Source organism: Rousettus aegyptiacus, unplaced genomic scaffold, assembly GCF_014176215.1.
Source record: "Rousettus aegyptiacus isolate mRouAeg1 unplaced genomic scaffold, mRouAeg1.p scaffold_m13_p_4, whole genome shotgun sequence".
Classification (NCBI taxonomy): Eukaryota; Metazoa; Chordata; class Mammalia; order Chiroptera; family Pteropodidae; genus Rousettus; species Rousettus aegyptiacus.
Window position 1 is genome coordinate 37,244,913 of NW_023416307.1, and position 14,487 is coordinate 37,259,399.

Here is a 14,487-nt window from a genome sequence, read left to right on the forward strand (position 1 = left end):
GCAGAGGTGCCAGCAGGGGGCGCGAGCCGCCGGGCCACCCCCGAGGCTAGAGGCTGGTGGTCTGTCCCAGGGCGGGTGTGCGGCGAGGCCGCGCTGTCCGCTCCCCTGTCTCCACTCTCACCTCGTCACCTCCCCATCCCCACCCCCTGCAGGCCCCCGAGGTGCGCGGCGCAGGCGCGGAGCGAGGTGGTGAGTGTGGTCACGGAGCCTGGGCCTGGGGCCTGGCGGGCAAGGCGTGGGGCGCGCGGGCGGGAGCAGGGCCTGCCCGCCGGCGTACCCGGGAGCGCGAGGTCCAGAGCGGCGCCGCTGGCCGCCGGGAGCCCGCGGCTGGGGCTGCGCGGCCCCTCTGCCGGCGCTCGGGCGCCTCGGCCGCTGCCGCCGCGGAGCTGCGCCTGGGCTGGCGGGGCGGGCCCCGGGGACCTGGTGAGTGTGAGTCGGGCGGGCCGGCCGGGCGCGGAGCTGCTGCACGGACCGCGGGCGTGCGGGCGCAGCTTCCAACGGGAGCGGGCAGGAAATTGAGGATGGCGTCTTTTAAACCGAAATGCTGCCTTCGTTTTATGGCAGGATGGCAGTCCCCTCCCCCATGCCGAAGGCAGTTCCATCCCCTGCGGAGGACGCCGTCGCCCGGGGTCTGCCTGGCCCCTGCTCCTTTTTTCCTTACGGCGCTTTAGTGTCAGGGCTTGGGAGTCCCCGCTACTCGCCAGGCCTCGCTGTGGTCGTGCGTGGCGCTAGGGTGAGGCAGCTGGGGTCGGGCGACTTCTGCCTGTCGCACCGACAGGCATGTCCCGCGGCGTCTGGGCTCCGGAGGCCTGACGGTGCCACGCTGGCCGTCCGACCCCGCCGGGCGGCGTGGTGACCCTGCGGCGGTGCATCCCTGTGCTAGAGCCGCAGCCGTAGCCAGCAGGCATGGGTCCGGGCACTCATGTCTCCCCCTGTAGTCTAAGCCACTCTTTAGGGTGCTTCTATACCCCTTTTGGTTTTGTTTTTGGTACAGCTTAGGCATACGAGTAATTTGAAGCGTTTATCTCTGCGAAGAGCTAAAGATTTGTACTTCAGCAAAGACTGGCAATAAGTTGTTGGACATTTAAGTGGGTTCTAGTTCAAGCTCTCCTGCAACACTTTTGTGTTTAAATTTTTTAAATCAGGGAAACATACTTATTTTAAAAAGGATGAAAAAGACTGCTTCTAAAACTCTTTAGTATAAAAATGTAGCTTTTTATCGTAAATGCTTTTATACCAATTAGAAGGAATATTTACATTGCATGAAAGGCCTTTTAAAAAGCTTATTCTATTTGATATGTGCTGCCTATTATGTGTTATCTGTTTTGTACATAATATTGTTGAAAAAGACAGGTGTAAAGATGCTGGCATGTATTTTGTAACTTGTTTTTTAAAAATAAATGCTTTGTGTAGCATCTCATTTTTGTAAATGTAGAATGTATATGCATACCTTGACATAGGAAAATATCTAGACGTCTGTACTCTCAAATGTTAACAGTGGTTTTTCTGGGTGAATGGATTCTATGTAATTTAATTAATTAAAATTTTTTTTCCTATTTTTTCTGCAGTGACATGTATTACATCTGTAGTTTGTTTTTAAGTGGCAGAGGGGGACTGAGTGATAAACTGTATGTGATTCAGAATCTTACCCAAGAGAGGACCAGTGAGCACATGTTTATGTGGCATCTCTGAGTAAAAAGCCAAACTTCTTCATCAGGGCAGTTATGCATACAAAATGCATAAAAGCATTTGCTGAAATGACAAATGGTTAGCATTTCTGGTCTCAAGTGGGCATTTTACCATCTTGCAGAAAGGAAGTCTGATAAGCATTTGGTTATTGCTTAGCACCAAGTAGGTGTCAGATCTTTTCTGACCAAGATGATCTCGTTCCTTTCACCTAACATTCTGACTCGAGGCCAGCTGGCAACATTAAGTTTAGTGCCATGCTTGGTTTCCTTTTTTTTTTTTTTTTTTACTTTCTTATCCTTTAGGTTCAAAAAAATTCAAAAAGTATTCTGAAATATCAAGAGGCTTCTTTTAACATGCTCTGCTGATAGTTTTCAGGGTTCTCTGATACTTTCTGAGCCTTTAGAACATGAAGTGTAAAGCTTTTGGCCATAAAAATCCTGGAAGTGTACAAAAGCAGTGTTAGGAATAAGCCTTGAAATTTTAGTTTATTACACAAATATGAAAACAGCTTTTTTTGACTTTTGAATGCCTTTGATAGGGATGGGCTCAAAAAATGCTATTTTGTTAGGTAAAATATTATATATATTGATATTTCTATAAATCTCATGGTTGTCAGTTTCTTTGGACGATTCTCTTCCCCTCCTACCAGTTGGTGGCTGAATAAGAACTGGAAGCAAGGTGTAACTTACTGGTTGGTAGCAATGATATAGCAGTTAGGATTTACTCACTTAGTTGTTTAAAACCTAGGAGTTAGAAGACATGCTTTTTGATCTCTGGTTCTGCCAACTTAGTTGACTTGACTGTCAGTGAGTCTGTTTCCTCATCAGTAAAATTGGGGTGGGTTTGATAGTAGCCCTTCTATGTATCTCAGAATTGTTGTGAAGATCAAATAAAATAAGGGTTAGGAAGCTGATCAAGAAACTAAAAAGCATTATCTTCTTATTGTATGGTCACATCACTTGTGCCAACACACCCACAACTTAGTGAAGCAAAGAAATAGTATGTGCACCTCAGTTCCTCACCACTAAAAATAAGAAGGTCTTGGTATTGACGTCAAATTCTACCTGCTATATAGCATCTTGTTGACAAGAAAAGCAGCATATAAAGCCAGAGAAAAGCTCTTTATCTGACATTCTTTACTTTCTCCCTGCTACGATAGAAAGAACAGTAATCTGAAATGGAAGAGGTAATTCTGATTCTGACAGTAATCTATTACTTGATTGGGGTGATCACTTTATCTCCCTGTTTCCAAAGCTTGGGTTTTAAATTAATTAGATATTTGTTCAAATCCCAACCTTACCACTTATTAAGTATCTCCTTGACTTTTCTATGCCTCAGTTTCAGTATCAATACGAAGGGGTAAATAACAATTTTGAGAGAGTTTTGAATGAGTTTTGCATATCATAGGATTAAGTAAATGCACAGCCTGATACATAATTGGTGATCAATAAGTGATCATTATTCTTCAATTGTTAAATAATCCGTAAGGAGTTAAACAGTTAAAAGTCTGTGATTTGGTGTTTGCTTTCATTATGGCTGAATAAATTAATGTAGATTTATATTCCTATTTCGGTGTCAAGATCTAGCTTTACAAGGTAAATTCATTTCAAAGAAATGATATTTATACATATTTATTTGTCACTATATATCATTTTTAGTATTTAATACAGTACGTTCAACAGAATATTATACTTGAACTAATTCTGTATAACTTTCCAGTTGATTAAAGATCTTGGTACCATTGTATTCTTGAGTCTCAGAAGTGAACTACATTTTTGCTTATATGACTTCTGTCATGTTTTTCCTACAGGCATTTTTTACCATCTGTGAAAACTTCCCTGTAATTTATTTTTCATCAGTCCCATATTAAGAATTATACCAAGTAAGTAGAATGTGGTAAAACATATGAGTCAATTTTATAACAGTCCACAAGAATTTAATTGCATAATGGTTGCCATACCTGTTTTGTTCTCAATAGAATGTTGAATGTGACCTCATAAGTAAAAGGATTTTTTTTTTGAAAATTGTATTTTGAGTTTCTATATGATGTGTATTTTTCCTGGAAGCCAGGGGATCAGTATTTGGGAATTTTTTTTTTATTAGGAAAAAATATTTAAAAAAATTTTTTTTTATTTGGGAAAATATTTTTTAAGGGAGCATATCCACCTTTTGCTTGAAAATTGTTTCAACATATTCCCAAATGTAAGAAATGTACCTTAATATGGTGTGATAGGCTCGATTTATTTTTTTATAAAAAATGAACGTGACTTACTGTAATTATTCAGTAGATATCACAACTACATCAGCATTTGAAAAAGAGTTCTCAACCTCACTACCAAAACAGATTGGTGTCCTGCCTTTAAACTTGATTAGAAAAATAAATCCAAAATATAAAGAGAGGCATTTTTGAACATTTCTCTTCTGAAGTAAATTTTCACATAGTACATGCATTTCTTACTGCCAATAAATTCTTTGGTTAGAAGGAATTTTTACAACAGTATTAATAATAGTTATGTGTAACATGTTTGTTAAATTCTTCCATTTTTAGATTGAAAAGATATGAATGAGTATCCTAAAAAAAGAAAAAGGAAGACTTTACACCCTTCTCGTTATTCAGGTCAGTGATTTATTTTCAAGTTGAGCTGTGGATTAATTTTCATGCAATTGTTTTTCCATCTTTTCTCATAAATCATTGGATAAAAGTTCAATATCTGGGTCAACTTTTAGGTAAAAGAAAACTTTAAATAAATTCTCTGAATATGTATTCTTCATTGTCTACCATGTGCTAGGCACACATCATAACTTACAGCTAGTATTTAATCCTCGCAACTTTAGGGTTTATGGATGTTTAAAATTAGATATCCGAAGCTATATACTTACCCAGCATTATTGAGATTTGCCTGTGTGCTTCCTAAGTTTGTGCTTAAGGCACTGTTAACTATGAACTTGTTGGAAGATATTTATATCATTTACATATTTTATATCATTACAGTAATGTATCCTGTACATTACTTTCAGAAATGTGACCTTTCATTTTGATCGTATAGTTTTAGGTCTTTTGATTGAGGTTGGCTCTGCTGACTTGGTAGTATTAAGAAGAGAGTTCTCGGTGGTCATCTGTAAATAATATACTTCACATACATAAACTTGGGACAGTCTCAGGCATTCCTCTTAGCCCACCCAACCTACACATTCTTCATATTTGAGAAAATTAAGCCTGGTTTACTATTTATTGTCCCCTCCCAGGCAAGACTTGAAATGACTATATTCAGAAGCCCCAACTGGTCCTTAGACCTTTTCCCCTATGCATTATGCTCTAGAGTACGTAACAGATCTTCTTGGTAGTTAATTCAGTGTTTTTTGCAGTTCACATGTTAATTGCATATTTATATTTTGTAAGATTCTTACAATAAGGCAAATATATCCTTGTGTGCTTTAAAGTATTTTATATTGTATAATTTATGGTTCTTTCAAAGTTCAGTGTAATATAAGATCTAAAATATAAAAGCTATCAGAATTTAGGGACGTAGTAGTACTTTACTGCAAATACTAAGAAAATTTATATATAATAGATAAGGAAATAGCTAATGAAATGTATATATGTTTACCATACTTGAAATTTTTAAAATATTGTTTTATGTTTAGATTCCTCTGGGATAAGCAGAATTGCAGATGGATTCAATGGAATTTTTTCTGATCACTGTTACAGTGTCTGTTCTATGAGACAACCAGACTTAAAATATTTTGAAAATAAAGGTATATCTAATATTTTCCAAAATATTTTTCTTTAAATTGCTTTTATATGTTATCATTTATGCCTTATTTTAAAATGTGGGTGAGTTATGATTTCAAAATGAACAAGTGTTTAAATTTGTTTAAATGTTAGAAAACAAAAGTTTTTATACGAAAGCAAGTAAGTGAATTTTAATTTTTAACATTATTTTAGATATATAAGTAAAAAGCACATTTTCTTAAATCCATTTTAGCTGGATAGGAATTGGTAGCAAAGCAGAAGTGACCCAGAGTTGAGAGCATTTATGTGAAAGGTTAAAAATAGTGTTACACACAGTTTTCCATTCAGCTATACCTTCAGTCTGGAGGGCTAATAGAAAGAACAGAGGGTGGGAGTCTGGGCTGAGGGAATAAAGGCTTATTCAAACAGTAATTTAAACTTAAAATTCCTAAGTAACTCTAAAAAGTGTATTCCTGTCCCAATGGGGCATGGAAGCAAAATCATTTGCTTGTTTAGACAGATTGTCTGTGTCTGATATATGTAACATCTTTTCATGGCAAAAACTATGTCCTTAGTTTCTGTTGGAATTCAAAATTATACTTAAAATATTTGGTGCTCTATGTTATAAGTAATGTTTAATGCTTCAATATAAATAATAAATGTTTTTCAAAATCCCTTCTTACAGATGATGATTCTGATACAGAGACATCAAATGACTTGCCAAAATTTACAGATGGAATCAAGGCCAGAAACAGAAATCAGAACTATCTGGTTCCCAGTCCTGTACTTAGAATTCTAGACCACACTGCCTTTTCTACAGGTTAGGAAAACTATAAGTAATAGCATTTACATATTTTGTATAGATCAATGAAGAAATAATGCATAAAATAAAGTTTTTGCTAGTTATTTATTTAATAGGTCTTATTTAGTAATAGTAATAATAGGCTTATTTTTCAGATAAATCTGCTGATGTTGAAATTTGTGATGAAGAATGTGACTCACCTGAATCAGTTAACCAACAGACTCAAGAGGAGAGTCCTATAGAAGTTCATACTGCTGAAGATGTTCCAATTGCTGCAGAAGTGCATGCAATTTCTGAAGATTATGACATAGAGACAGAAAACAATTCTTCTGAGAGTCTCCAAGACCAAACTGATGAAGAGCCACCAGCTAAACTTTGCAAGATTCTTGACAAGAGCCAAGCTTTGAATGTGACTGCCCAGCAGAAATGGCCTTTATTGAGAGCTAATAGCAGTGGCCTTTATAAATGTGAACTTTGTGAGTTCAACAGCAAATATTTTTCAGATTTAAAGCAGCATATGATCCTGAAGCATAAACGTACTGATTCAAATGTGTGTCGAGTATGCAAGGAAAGTTTCTCTACCAACATGCTTCTGATTGAACACGCCAAACTGCACGAAGAGGATCCGTACATTTGTAAATACTGTGATTATAAGACAGTAATTTTTGAGAACCTCAGCCAGCACATTGCAGACACCCATTTTAGTGATCACCTTTATTGGTGTGAGCAGTGTGATGTACAGTTCTCCTCAAGCAGTGAACTCTACCTGCATTTCCAGGAGCACAGCTGTGATGAACAGTACTTGTGTCAGTTCTGTGAACATGAAACAAATGACCCAGAAGACTTGCATAGCCATGTGGTAAATGAACATGCATGTAAATTAATAGAGTTAAGTGACAAGTATAACAATGGAGAACATGGACAGTACAGCCTTCTGAGCAAAATTACCTTTGACAAATGTAAAAACTTCTTTGTATGTCAAGTATGTGGTTTTCGGAGTAGACTTCATACAAATGTTAACAGGCACGTTGCTATTGAACATACTAAAATTTTTCCTCATGTTTGTGATGACTGTGGGAAAGGCTTTTCAAGTATGCTAGAATATTGCAAACATTTAAACTCACATTTATCTGAAGGGATTTATTTATGTCAATACTGTGAATATTCAACAGGACAAATTGAGGATCTTAAAATTCATCTAGACTTCAAGCATTCAGCTGACTTACCTCATAAATGTAGTGACTGTTTAATGAGGTTTGGAAATGAAAGGGAATTATTAAGTCACCTTCCAGTCCATGAGACAACTTGATTATTCTCTTTAACTTTCATAACGTTAATGTAAAATAATAAATATGACTTTTTTGGAGATGTTAAAATGGATTATTTTAAACACAATTTATGAGAATTGCCTTTAACAAGTAAGGTTTTTTTAATTGTCCAATTTTCTTGGCATTGCTACATTTTTTAGTATCTAATTATATCCTAAATTTGGTCTTTTCGGTGCACAGTAGTTCATGGTAGTTTTAACCACTCCTGTGACTATCATCCTGTTTCTTGCATGTGCTCTGATTTCATGAATTAATAAGAAACAGATGTACTAAAGAAACTAGACTAGTTTTCCTTTTGTAACCTTAGGTGCTATTAACATTTTTAAACTCAAGACAAGCTCAGTTTTTCATGTAGGAAGTTGTTAAACTGCTACACTACCAGCACTAAAATCCAACATAAATACAATTAAGTCTACTTATATTCCCATTAATAAGAACCCAGACCCTCCTTTTGCATTTCCCATTAGTAATCATCTCCAGCGTAATCACTGTACTCTCCATTTGTGTGATTCTTTTAATAACACTAGAAGGTCGGTGTTACAGTAGAAAGATCTGGTTTTCTTGTTGGTCTTTTTCTTTCATAACATTTCACAACTCCTGGCCTGTTCACATTTCATTTTCAGTTATGCACCTACAAAGTGATGCCCAAACTTCTGATGTCAAATCATTTATTGACTGAGGAAACCCACCAATGTTTTAGTATAGAATTAGGAAGGTCTGGGAGATAAAGGGTTGCTGGCATGAAAACGTATGCTAGTGTCTTGTAGCTACCATAACAAATTACCACAAACCGAGTGGTTTAAACAACAGAGTTTTATTGTCTCACAGTTCAAGAGGCTAAAAATTCAAAAGCAAAATGTTGGCATAGTTTGTTCCTTCTGAGGGCTGTGAACAAAGGATCTGTTCCCAGCCTTCCTCCTTGGCTAAAAGATGGCTGTCTTCATGTTCATATGGTGTTCTCCCCATATTCAAGTCTGTCTCCAAATTTCCCCATTTTACAAGGACATCAATGATATGAATTAGGGCTTTTACTAATGACCTCATTTTAACTTGGTAAATATTTTGAGTTACTGGGCCCAGGACTTCAACATGTGAATTGGGCGGTAGAGAAAGATAGAGCCACAAAAAGCAACTTCTTAACTAGCTAACAATATTGTTTTGGAATATTAAAGAAAGTAATTTATGACCTATGGTTTTCCCACTTTAAATACCATGGGAATTTAGTCTATATTGAGAATGGTGGCAGGAAAAAGTGTTTTCAAAACCAATCATTTTTATCTTTACTGTTTTTTTACATGGATAACTTATTTTCTATTTTACTTTGTACACATAAATATTACCAGTAAACATATTAGTTGAAATGGAGATGGACCGATGGCTTTAAAAATGTTTTAAGAGAATTTAGGGGGTTGTATAAGACTAGCCATTTAATGGCTCAACTAGTGACAGATACAGAAACTTTTATTTAGGAGGGGAAAATTACTCAGGAGTAAACTGAAGCCCTTGGTTCCCGACAATGGCCCCCTGGCTTTCAATGCGAAAACTATTTGTGCAAAATCCCTGTCAGGAGAAATAGCCAGGATGAAGTGATTGGCATGTGTCAGTCTGGAAGGTGGCTAGCCCGTGATAAGGGAGCAGGGACGGATGGAGACTGGACACCAGGCTGGTGGCTGCAATCATACGCAGGACCCACGTGGAACAGCAGCCTAGGGAAGTCAAATGTTTAGTGCACTCAAAAACCCATTTTTCTAAACTTTTCTTTAAAAAGTTATCTAAATTTTTCTACACTTCTCTCAGTGTATCTTTGATATTTTGTCACATATGCATACCTGTATTCCTAGAAACTACCATTCCATCTGATTGTGCCTTTCCAGGCAGGGCTGGCTGATAAAAATATTTTCTAGAAGACTTAAAAATCATAATAGTTTAAATTAGGAAAGAATCTTAGAAACCATCTGGTCTAAGCCCTCTAGTTTCTGAGTTTCTCGTAGAAAGAAACTTAGGTTGTATTAGGTCAAGGTCACAAAACAATTATAGCATACAGGAGTGAATCCAAGTTGTTTGGCTTCTAGTCCAGTGACATTTCCGATACACCATGTTACATAAAAATCTAAGCTTCGTCCTTGGCATGTTTTTCATGACTACTTAACCTAGCCATTCAGCTGCCTTCCTGGTAATTGTTTTTATACTTTTTTGATATATGTCCAAGTCTAGGGATTTGATTTTCAGGAAACACAAATAATGCTGTGGTGGTTTTTAAATTTTGTATTTTATTTGCTTTTCATTTCATCAAGTGTTAGTAATCAAAGAGATTGTACAAAACTGAAAAGATTAAGTTCAAGTTTTAGAAATATAATTTTTTGCTTTTTGATGCATCTGCAGCTTGAGGCAACATCCCACTGACAGCTTGTCCAATAAAATCTTTTGGCTTTGACTCAGCTTTCAGATAAATCTGACTGACTATAAAATTGCTGAGGTAGCCGGTCTATATCTTTAGCTTAACAAACTTCTTTGGAAAAACAAACCTACCTAAAAGGAAATTTTTCTAACTACTTATGTTTTTTTCCTCTCAAAGACAGGCTTATCCACTGTACATTGTGACTTGAACATGATTCAAGTGTGAGAAACCAACCGATAGTGATGTTTATTCGCACTACAATAGAATTCTTGGCAGCAGTAAACAGTGCTGATGAGTTTTCTTTCCTTGCTTTATCTTCACTTGCAATGAGTTACTACTTTTGAAATGCCAACGCTTTTCCCTTGTATTTGAGGAATTTAAAATTACCTAAAATTTCAAAGTGATTGTGCACTACTCTACCCTCTCTTCCTACTTGTAAATTTGCCAGTTTTACCATTTTAAATCACCTGTCTTAGATTTCTCTGAATGTATGACATAACCAGTTGCTCAGTTTCACTGGGCCTGTAGCAGGTGGTTAAGTGATTGCTGAATGGTTGGAAGATATAGTATACTTAGGCTGTTTTCTCCCAATAGATTAACACTTCCTAATTTTTAAATCTGGTTTACAGAGCATTGAATTTCTTAATTCCTAGCACTTTACCATAAACCTTATTTATCAATCTTACTACATTATGCAACTAGTTTAATGTAATACCCAAACTACTGTGATTAATTTTTAATGGAATGGTAATGCCTAAAAAAACACCAAGTTATGTAAATTTGAAAAAACTAATAAAATCAAATGGCCACAATCCTCTTGGGAAGCAGATTGGCTTACCAAAAAACTCAATACTTACTAAGAATTTAAGTGAAAATAAATAGTTAAGGCCAAATGTTAATCTCAATGAAGAGGTAAATTTGGTTAGGTTACCCAACAATTAACAGTCTCATCCCTATAAATTAAAAATAAAATTTGGGAGTGTATGTTCCTTTGCCTGTAACTTTCAGTTCTGATGAATGAAGATACAGAGTACAGGAGAATTTTTATTCACGGTTTTGAGTTTATGGACTTACATACACTTCTTGTGTTGGTTTAGCTTTACGTAAATTAATCCTGTAAAACATTAAAACCGAAGTGAAAAAATACGTACATTTGTGGTGTAAAATATAAATTCACAAAGCTAAAAGTTGCCACATGTAATTTACATGTTTATTCATATAACTTCATAGTTATATGTTCAGTTTGTAACTTTAAAACAAACTTTTAGAAGCCTAATTAGAGTTGTTTGGAGTCTGCTTCCTACTAGAGATTTAAAAATAGTTTTCTCCATAAAGACTTCCCATATTAAAGTGTGAATCACCACAACTTCTTAAGTTCATTCTCCTTAATAACCCCGGTAACTACCTGAACCCAAAATAAATCATATTTCTGAAAAGTAATTCTTCATTCTAAAAAAGCAACAATTTTCTCACATTGCTAAATAAGAATATTGTATTATCTACTAGCCTCATCCCATACCTTAAGAGAGATGGTTATTTCGACAGCTTTTAAAAGAGATTTTGTTATTAGAACCTTTAATAGTTTATTTATTTTTGGTTTTACATAAGCAAATGAATATAACCAGGATAATCTTTTTTTCTTGCTAAAAATATTGAACTGAATGAATTATATCCTGAAAAATTTAATGAAAAGTACGTTTTAAATGAAAACCCAATTTACTAGTTTTTAATATACAGATGGTGTCCACTACTGAAAAACATTACAATTGGAAATAATTGATACTTTTGCCCTTACTCTTCAGAGTCAGCTGAGATCAGGAATTGGAAACATACCTATCAAATGTGATTTCTGGTAGGTAATTATTTTTTTCTTTTTCAATCCTTGCCTAATGGCCATTCACCATGCTATTCTAAATTTTGGTTGGCAAAAACTGAGAGTATTGAATTCTGTTTTCCTGTCTACCCTGGTCATTTTATTTAGGGTTACCTCTTAATGGTATTATTCATGTTTATAAAACATTTTCTTCAAACTATATTTTGTGGCTGATTACCCTCATCTTTGCAACTCTTCCTCACTTTATGTGGGTTTTCAGAAAGTCTCAAAGATTGTCTTCCCAGTTAACAAGATGAGAATGGCTTTTTCTCTAATTCTTCCTTCTCTTAAGATGTATTAAAATAAGTTACTGTCTTCACACCACATACCATATCACTTGGTTTTATACCTTGTAAATATTTTATGTATTCTTGTCTAACAGCAGTTTGGCTGTGCTGAATTTATAAATTTCACTGTGTCTTTTAAGCAGAAAATCATGGCACAGATCTTATTAAATAATTCTTTATGGTTACAAGAGTAATCATATGGCATTAATCCAATGTTCTTTAGTGAACAACTAAAATGCTAAAGTAGAGAAACTAACCTAGAATGACAGAATGTTAGCCTGGGGGGTACCTCAGAGATCATCTAATCCAGACTCATAAAATGTACAATATGTAAAAATAATTGTATATTTTACATAGTTTTATTTTCATGGGTGTAAATTCTATGTTGTAAAATTTAACTAGCACATCAAATGTGATTCATGAATATTTTTACTTAGGACAAAACTAATTTTTTAAAAAAGCACCTTGATTTAAAGAAAATTATGAAGTAAATAATAATGATACATGGACATGGGAAAAAATGAGTAGGTGATACATGAATGACTGAAATTTGAGAATACAAAATTCTGATCTGAACTTGTTTATATAGCTTAGAAAAATGGTTCTCTAACATCATTAGTTAAACTTTTAAACTAGAATAAATAGGACTGCTAACTCCCCAACACTTTTCTAAAAATTTTCTTTAGAAAAAGTTAAAATACGCCCTATTTTTTTTTCATGTAATATCATACCAGACATCTGAAGAGAGAAAATGACATATTAGAGAGCGCTGGACCAGATCATTTAAGACTTCGATTTCTAATTCCTGTTCACTAACTATAAATTGTGTGACTGTACCCATGAACGATAGATATAATATTATTAAATTTTTCTCAAATACTCCACGGACTCTCTGCAACTTCTTAAAAATTTCTATTTTACTACTCTTCAATTTAACGGGTATGGAATATGTACTATCAAGCCGTTTACTCAGAGATACATAGATAAACTATGGTTCTTGTCCTCAAGAGAATTACCATACAGGGCAGGAAACTTTGTCACCTTTCTGAACTCCAATTCGGTTAAATATCAAACTGAGTGTCTTTTGTTTCTAAGTATTTGCTTAATGCACAATGCTACCATAAGTGTTTTGGGTTTTTGGTTGTTGAGGGGAAGGGTTTTTTGTTGTTGTTGTTGTTTTGTGTTTGGTACACTTGTGATTAAATACTTCCAAAATGTTAAAAAGAACAGCTAAAGTTTATACTTTCATCAGTAGGTCATAATTCCCTACATCCTTATCAATATTTTCATACAACTTTTTAATTTTCTGCAAATCTGAGGGATATATAATATGTTATTGTTTAAATTTTCATTATTTGATTACTAACAAAGTTGAAAATATCTTAACATGCTTATGAATCATTTTGTTTTTTCACTTTGTGAAATGCCTTTCTATATCCTTCGTTCATTTTTCTACTGGGTTTTCTGGTTAATTTTCAGAAGTTTTTAAAATAAATTTTAAGTATTGGTCCTCTGTTAACTATATACACTGCCAAAAAATTGTCATCTACCTGTTACTGATGTCTTTTGTTGAACAGAAATCTTTAATGTAGCTAGATCATATTTTCCCTTTACAGGTTGTGCTTTCTGCATCTTATTTACAGAATCTTCTCTAACCCTGAGAAAAATTATTTTTCTACGTTTTCTCCTAATAATTTTCTGTTTTTACCCTTTATGTTTAGGTCTGGGTTTCTTTGTGTGTAGGTATGATTCAAGTTTTATTTTTACTCATTCAAGTGAGCCAATTTCCCCAGTATTATTTGTTAGATAATGCATCTTCCCCCAGTAATTCATGATACCAACTTCACAATGTGTCAACAATCCATGGGCTGTATCTGTATTCATTATATTCTTTTGTTCATTTCTCCAACAGTATCACATGCTTTAACAGTAAGAACATGCTTTAAATATGATGGCTTTGTAATTTGTGCTAATATCAGGAAGTGTGAATTTATTCTCTCCGCTCTTCTTTTTGAGAACTGTTTTAGCTTTTGGTGGACTTTTCTTCCTTGTCAATTTAGAATTAGTTCTAATTCCATCTAGAGCCTTGTTGGAATTACATTAAAATTATAAGTAATTTTAGAGGGAATTGGCAGCTTTACAATGTTAAATCTTTCCTTTTGTAAACATTGTCTATTTCTCCATTTAATAAAGTTTCTTTTTAATGTTCTTTTTAATTTTTTTCATAAAGGTCATATGTAGTTTTTAAGATAATTCTTAGATTTTTTGTAGTTTTCGTTGCTTTGACATGCTTATTTTCTAATTGGTTATACAGGTATATGGGAAGGCTTCTGATTTCTTAAACATTGGTTTTGTATATGGAAACCTTGTAAGGTTT

The 14,487-nt window shown here is 35.2% G+C and overlaps 1 protein-coding gene across 4 annotated transcripts; it reads left to right on the forward strand.

Moving 5' to 3' along the window:
• Nucleotides 1-51: 51 nt before the first annotated feature.
• On the forward strand, nt 52-14,319 carry ZNF639 (zinc finger protein 639). Of its 4 annotated transcripts, none has more exons than XM_016159189.2 (6): nt 52-189; nt 3,500-3,571; nt 4,238-4,306; nt 5,335-5,445; nt 6,108-6,242; nt 6,380-14,319. In XM_016159189.2, the coding sequence occupies exons 3-6, from the start codon at nt 4,249-4,251 to the stop codon at nt 7,531-7,533; spliced, it is 1,458 nt and encodes a 485-aa protein (XP_016014675.1). In that variant the 5' UTR covers nt 52-189; nt 3,500-3,571; nt 4,238-4,248; the 3' UTR covers nt 7,534-14,319. The 4 variants fall into 4 exon arrangements, 3 of the variants coding, with proteins under 3 accessions (XP_016014675.1, XP_016014764.1, XP_036074688.1); XM_016159278.2 differs by lacking the exon at nt 52-189 and adding an exon at nt 255-423; XR_004950339.1 differs by lacking the exon at nt 52-189 and having other exon boundaries at nt 938-3,571; nt 6,380-11,802; nt 12,845-14,319.
• The last annotated feature ends 168 nt before the right edge of the window (nt 14,320-14,487 follow it).

What these genes read in the sequence shown, in the direction of transcription:
- ZNF639 (XM_016159189.2), top strand. Translation starts at nt 4,249, where the DNA reads ATGAATGAGTATCCTAAAAAAAGAAAAAGGAAGACTTTACACCCTTCT. An exon ending in ACACCCTTCTCGTTATTCAG is followed by an intron (nt 4,307 to 5,334) that starts GTCAGTGATTTA and finishes TTTTATGTTTAG; the next exon opens with ATTCCTCTGGGATAAGCAGA. An exon ending in AAAATATTTTGAAAATAAAG is followed by an intron (nt 5,446 to 6,107) that starts GTATATCTAATA and finishes CCCTTCTTACAG; the next exon opens with ATGATGATTCTGATACAGAG.